Raw genomic sequence first — 6,395 nt, 5'->3', positions numbered from 1 at the left:
TAAAGGAATGCATTAGATCTCTTAAACAGTCATATCGTCTCGCGTTCTTTGAACAAAACAGAATATATATGCGTTTGTGAATGTTTATGAAACGAGTAGATTGAACAAAACAGAATATATATGCGTTTAAGAATGTTTATGAAACGAGTAGATATCTAACTAACCCCAAGAAATTCACAAGAATGTTTTGTTGGCTCATGTTTGAAATCATATATTGTTTTTTTCAGTTTTCTGCGATTTAATCTCTGTACTAGAGGTGATAGCAGACGTCGTCCTAGTATCTGTACTAGAACCTGTGAATTTCTTTTGGAGCAATCTTTTAACCCTGTCCGTACAGACGAAGCTTACAAAGATATAGAACCCTTGAAGACCGTTCAAGATGATGAACATATACCAGAGAATACTGACGTTCGCAAATGCTGCCACAAAACTGGTACACCAGGACACGCCCATAATGACGAATAGCTTGCCATAGATAAATACCTTGGCTCTGTCCTTCTTTGAAGATGTTATGTTTTCAGACAATTTTAGACTCTTCTCTATATTACAGAGCGTCACGATGAAGGCAACGACATTAACAAGAAGCATCAGTGCAAGAGGTACACCAAACACTAGGAGAGATGCAGGGGGATTAGCGATCCAACAGATGCCTTGTGCCCCATAACCGATGTAAATATTGGGAAGCTCCAGGAAATCTAGAAGAACCGAGGTAGTGACAATAAGCAAAGGGATTCCACTGGCACAGAGACTGAGGAAGCCATGAGTCCTGGCTATATTCTGGTTCAAGGAGTTAAGGCCTTTGCTGGTGAATGTACGAGCCAGTGTTAACGACAGGACTGTCATCCACATGAAGGTGCAGAGCCAGGAGAAGTGCAGAATGATGGCAAGTGCCTGACACAGCCATCCCGTGGGCAGATGAATGAGCAGCAGGAGAGTCTGAGCAAGAAGAAGGGTGGCACACAGAGACATGGTTAAACGACCTGGTAGATTTCTCAGTTCAGGGAAAAGTGAATACACGATCAGTGTGATTAGTAGACTGACCATGGAAACACCAGAAGTCACATAGGTCAGAATGTCCTGTACGCGATCGTATTTAAAGAATATCTGTGAGTATCTCTGAGGCCCAGATTGAGTAAAGTTATGACAAGAGAGCACTTCGTCTCCTGCTATGAAGAAAGAAGTATTTTCTAGAATCACGCCTGAATACAGGTTTCTAAGATTCCCGTCCTCCTGTATAAAATCGGTTAAATTGTAAACGACTGGGTCACACTTTAGAGGAATTCCACAAACCAAAATCTCCTGTAAATCAGGAGGTGCACTTTTCAAACCAAGTACAAAGGCAACAGATTCTAATGTGTAATATTTATACGAGTCTGCAGCATAGAGTGTCCCATTTAAGGATTCCAAAGTGATGTTCGTCAAACGCATAACCGTTCCATATGAGCAGAACAGGTCGCTTTCAGAATGGAAATTCTGAAGAATGATATCCACGATCATAGGATCAAACTTACTGACCAACTGCTGGGCAAGGTGTGATATCAAGTGTATGTCCTCTGCGAGGGATTGAACATTTTCAACATGAATCTTAACCATTTGTTTCAAATCTTGACCAGATTCCCATTTTATCCCGCGAAAAGATGCATCACCAGGTAGTGCTGAAACATTACGTATTTCAACCACATAAGCCTGTTCAAAGAGAGGCCCCACCATTAATAAATCCTTAATGACTTTGATTTGCAGGGGGAGTTCTGTGAGAACATAGAAGCTAACAGTGTAATGTAATGTGCCATTTGGGAAAAGCTGGTTCTGCCTGTCAGCATACACCAAACCACTGACAACACAGGTGCCATTGACAGCCTTTTGGCCTTCCTGACAACGAATCTGTCTACAAATCTTCTCATAAAAATCATACACCTCATTTGACCTACAGATAATCTTACCATCTGTCGATTGAAATTGGACATCCTTATCTTTGAAATTAAACAAAACGCTAAAGCCACCAAGTTCGCCACCCCTCCTCGCACTGTCATCCTCATCCTCCAGTGATTCCTTCTTTTGAGTCTTCATAGTACAAGATATATCTTTTTCACCATGTATATGATAAGCACAGTGTGGACTTCTGTATTGTGTTGAATGTTCAGATGAGTACACAATATACCTGTATGATCCGCACAATGAATCCGCCAGGGGGTCGTGTTCGTGGTTAAAGTCCACTTCCATACAAGAACGCCCACCCATTATTTCAATGTTGATCTTACAGTGTTCTGACAGGAACGCTTCTACGTTTATAAAAGGGTGTGATTTAGGATCACAGGACATATATGTATTCCACTGATTCAACATTTCGTCTGGAACACCATGACATCGTCCACAGTAAATGTTCTTGAACACAATATTCACATCATGATGATATGAAACTGGAGTGAAAATTGAGTGATTGGTAAAAGAAGTAGCTGACTCGCAAAGCGGATCTTCATTATTCTGAGGGCATTTTGCTATGGCCCATATTAAGTGTGTTTGTAGAACACGAACACATCTTCTGTATCTGATATACAATCCCTGAAGCTGGGTGACTGTCGTGGATATTTGGTTCGAGAGTTGTTTACTGTCGGTTCTTCCTTGAGTCGATATTTCATTTTCATCTGGTTTCAGTTGCATCAGCAAGGTGTTGATTAATGTATCATTGTCAGCATAGTCGGGTAAAGTGAAATTGCTTCCCAGACATGTCGAAATGAAATCATAGCAACAGTCACCATATGTCAAGCATCTAATATCACAATGACAATCCTGATCAGTGGTTTGGTTGCACAATCCATTGCATGAATGTTTGTCACAATATGGAATCTCAACGTCGTGAAACCAAAAGTGCGTTACTGGGTCACATGTGAATTTCCGAAAGTTATCTTTAGTAGAAGACATTGAGCAATGGCTGTTCCTCACCCTGATGCCTTTAGCTGTCACCACTGGATAGATATAACTTCTGCACATCAAACTGTCAAGACTTGGAAAGGCTCCGACATCCATATCTGTTGGATACAAACTAAGGTCTATATCATGATCCTGTCTGCATGATCGTGGTTGGGTATTACCTGGCACTTCACTCTCCACCCTGCATTCTGAGGCCCTAAATTTATTCATAAATTCATCATATGTGACACCAGATGGGCTATAGTAACCAGAGCACACGGCTTTAGATGGCCACATGATAACGCTGTCTTTGTCTACACCATTGCATTTTGCACAAAAAATATTTCGAAAAACAATTTCAGGTTGTTGTTTCAAAGATGCTGGAACACTTCCTAGAGGTTCAAGTGAAGTATCATGACATTTTGATACTGTGTCATTTTCTGTATTGTTTAAAGGTTTCTCGGTGTACAGCTTCGAACATTGTGATACCATCCAGTAATGTTGGGTAGATATGTCATTAGGCATTTTTTCACAACTCTTGTACAAGTACATCAATACACTCTCCTTCACGGTTTTGTTGTTTTTAGTGATGTTTTCAATGATTCTTCTTATACCATTTGTAGTCTGAACACTAGACAATAATTCAGTTAGATTTTGCTGCAGGCAAAGAGAAAAGAAATCATAGCAGCAGTCTCCAAATATAATACATGATTCATCACAATGGCACTCTGCATCGAATGTGGTTGGATTTCTTCTGCGTTTAAAGTTTTCCCTATCTTCATCTTCACCCTGGTCAGATTTGTTATTTGCCACTTCCGAAAGCTTCAAATCAGGAAACATATTGCCATCGTTTCTGCGAATAACCATTTTCTTCTCATAATCATTTTTCTCCTCGTTATCTCCAGACTTGCCCTCTTCATTAGATGACCCTAGCAGTAAACTACTGTCTAATAATAAGGAACGTTTTCTTCTGACAGATCCCTTGGATATCTGTTTCTTGCGCCAGATCGGATCCCAACACCTTTCTTTGCACGTCCCTCTTTCGCAGTGCAGATTAACGTGAATATCTAAAGAAAACGTGTACAGAAATTAGACTTATTTGAAAATGCGTAGTGTGTGAGATATGTTTTACACCGCATTTAGCAGTATTCCAGTGACTCTGATTAATATCAGGGAAAGGATAACAACTGCTTGTGTAGATGCATGGTCACTTTTAGCTTTATTTAGCTATAAGCACAATTTCAATATTTGCAACAGCGCCGCACACCATTTGTCACCATTTCTAAAACGCCCAAGACTCCTTACCCGACAATAAACACAGGTCCTAAAATCTGATATACCTGCTCCACATGTTCGTGTATTGCGAAACACATGTGCAGTTCTGTTTTAAAGCCATTCCGTGCACGTAACTGTTTAGAAGAAGGTGTGAGTCAAATTACTAATCCCAAAGACTGTCAGGCATACACTCTGAGATAGCATACTGGTTAAAGCGTTCACTTATAAAGGATACGGGTTCGATTCCCCCTATGCGTACTGTGTATGAGGTCCATCTGGTGTTCTTCGCCTCGATATTGTTAGAACACAAGAACATCAATCCAGCTAGCTTCATTACTGTCTATTGACCTCCATTGTGAAATCACTTTGATTCAGTGCATTTCATCTTATCCCTTTTAGCCAACCGGGAGGTTGCCTTGTGGTTAAGGTGCTCGCTCGTCACGCCAATGACCTGTTTTCGATTCCCCTCATTCGCACAATGTGTGAAGCCTATTTCCGGCGTCCGCCGCTGTGATATTTCAAGAATGTGGCGTAAAGCTAAAGTCACTCACTTTTAGATAACTGCATGCACGTATATTTCCTTACGAACATGTCGCACCATCTTCGGTTAGTGATTTATTACACAGGAAACACACTGAACGTCCTATTACATACGGAAGACGAATTGTCGTATAAAGCACCATACGTACCCTTACATAGTGTTCGTGAAAGAACAAAATGAATTATTTCAGGAGTTTATTTGCCGGAAATACAATGAAGTGTGTTGGTACGTTTGTATTTCCCGTGCAAACATGCCATTATTGTGAATGATACCTTTCGAGGTTCAGCGACGAGCTGCCCATGTGTTTTTTCCATGTCCGTGCTTTCTGTGTTTTCTTTTCCCCGATCCTCACGGGACTCAACTCTTCCGCCCCAGAGCAAAAGCGCATACCACACGAAACTATATATGCGCTTACATTTCCTAATGAGTGAGTGAGTTTAGTTTTACGCCGCACTCAGCATTATTCCAGCTGTATGGTGGCGTTCTGGACCAGACAATCCAGTGATCAACAACATGAGCATCGATCTGCACAATTGGGAACCGATGACATGTGTCAACCAAGTCAGAGAGCCTGACCACCCGATCACGCTAGTCGCCTCTTACGACAAGCATAGTCGCCTTTTATGGCAAGTATAGGTTGCTGAAGGCCTATTCTACACCGGGGCCTTCACGGGTCTTAAACTTCCAACCCATAGGGAATACGGAAACCCCTATCAAGCACAGTAATTACCTTTACACGGGAAAGATGGGATGCCTTACAAAGCATCATACGTACCTTCACAGGGAACATGAGATGCCTAATAAAGTACAATACATACGGAAGACGAAATGACCTACAAAGCGCAATGAGTAACTATACACAGGGAAGACGAGCATTACATTACCAGCATTACATTACACATGTATGCTAAAATACAAGAACGCACATCATTATTGATGGACTTCATGAGTGAGTGTGTACGTGAGTGAAATCAAAGTTATTCCACCCTGCTGGGGATGAAGGGACATTCATAGTTCAGAATTTAGGTATATTTGAAGTTTCATCAGTTCTGAGGTGAATGTTCAGTGATTAACTCACCCAGTGGGTCGTTGTAATTGCCCTTGTCATCACTCTGGGTATGTGTTTCCTCTTGAGAAGGATCTGCTGGAGGACGGTGCTCAGCGGGATGGTGTATGGATGTGCCTGATTCTTCTGGTCCTAGCATGCCTGATGTGAAAGATGCTGCTTCCACAAGAGAGTTCAGCATAAACACCAACAGAACAAGGCGATGACGACCCGAATCTGGGAATAGAGTCAGTGAGTTTAGTTGCACGCCGCACTCAGGAGTATGTCAGCTATATGGCGGCGGTCTGTAAATAATCGAGTCTGCACTAACAACATGAGCATCGATCTGCACAATTGGGAATCGACGACATGTGTCAACCAAGTCAGAGAGCCTGACCACCCGATCCCGCCAGTCGCCTCTTACGACATGTATAGACGCCTTTTATGGCCAATTTTAGGACCAATTCAACCCCGGGACCTTCACGGGTCCTGGAATAGAAGACATATTCATCCTGTGATTAAACATACATGTATGCATATACATCATGCTGATTTCGGAATGAATCAACTCTGTAAAAGTGAGTTACGATAGTTACTCTTTGTTACTTTTGAAGTGAACATTAAAGA

General features: G+C 41.6%; 1 protein-coding gene across 1 annotated transcript; it reads right to left on the bottom strand.

The window, feature by feature from the left end:
• Nucleotides 1–207: 207 nt before the first annotated feature.
• On the bottom strand, nt 208–2,067 carry LOC137255419 (probable G-protein coupled receptor Mth-like 10). Its single transcript, XM_067792862.1, has one exon. It carries the CDS (start codon nt 2,065–2,067, stop codon nt 208–210), a length of 1,860 nt encoding a protein of 619 aa, XP_067648963.1.
• Between the last annotated feature and the right edge of the window lie 4,328 nt (nt 2,068–6,395).

Source organism: Haliotis asinina, chromosome 11 (assembly GCF_037392515.1).
Source record: "Haliotis asinina isolate JCU_RB_2024 chromosome 11, JCU_Hal_asi_v2, whole genome shotgun sequence".
In the NCBI taxonomy this organism is placed as follows: domain Eukaryota; kingdom Metazoa; phylum Mollusca; class Gastropoda; order Lepetellida; family Haliotidae; genus Haliotis; species Haliotis asinina.
This window is presented reverse-complemented; position numbering and strand designations above follow the sequence as displayed.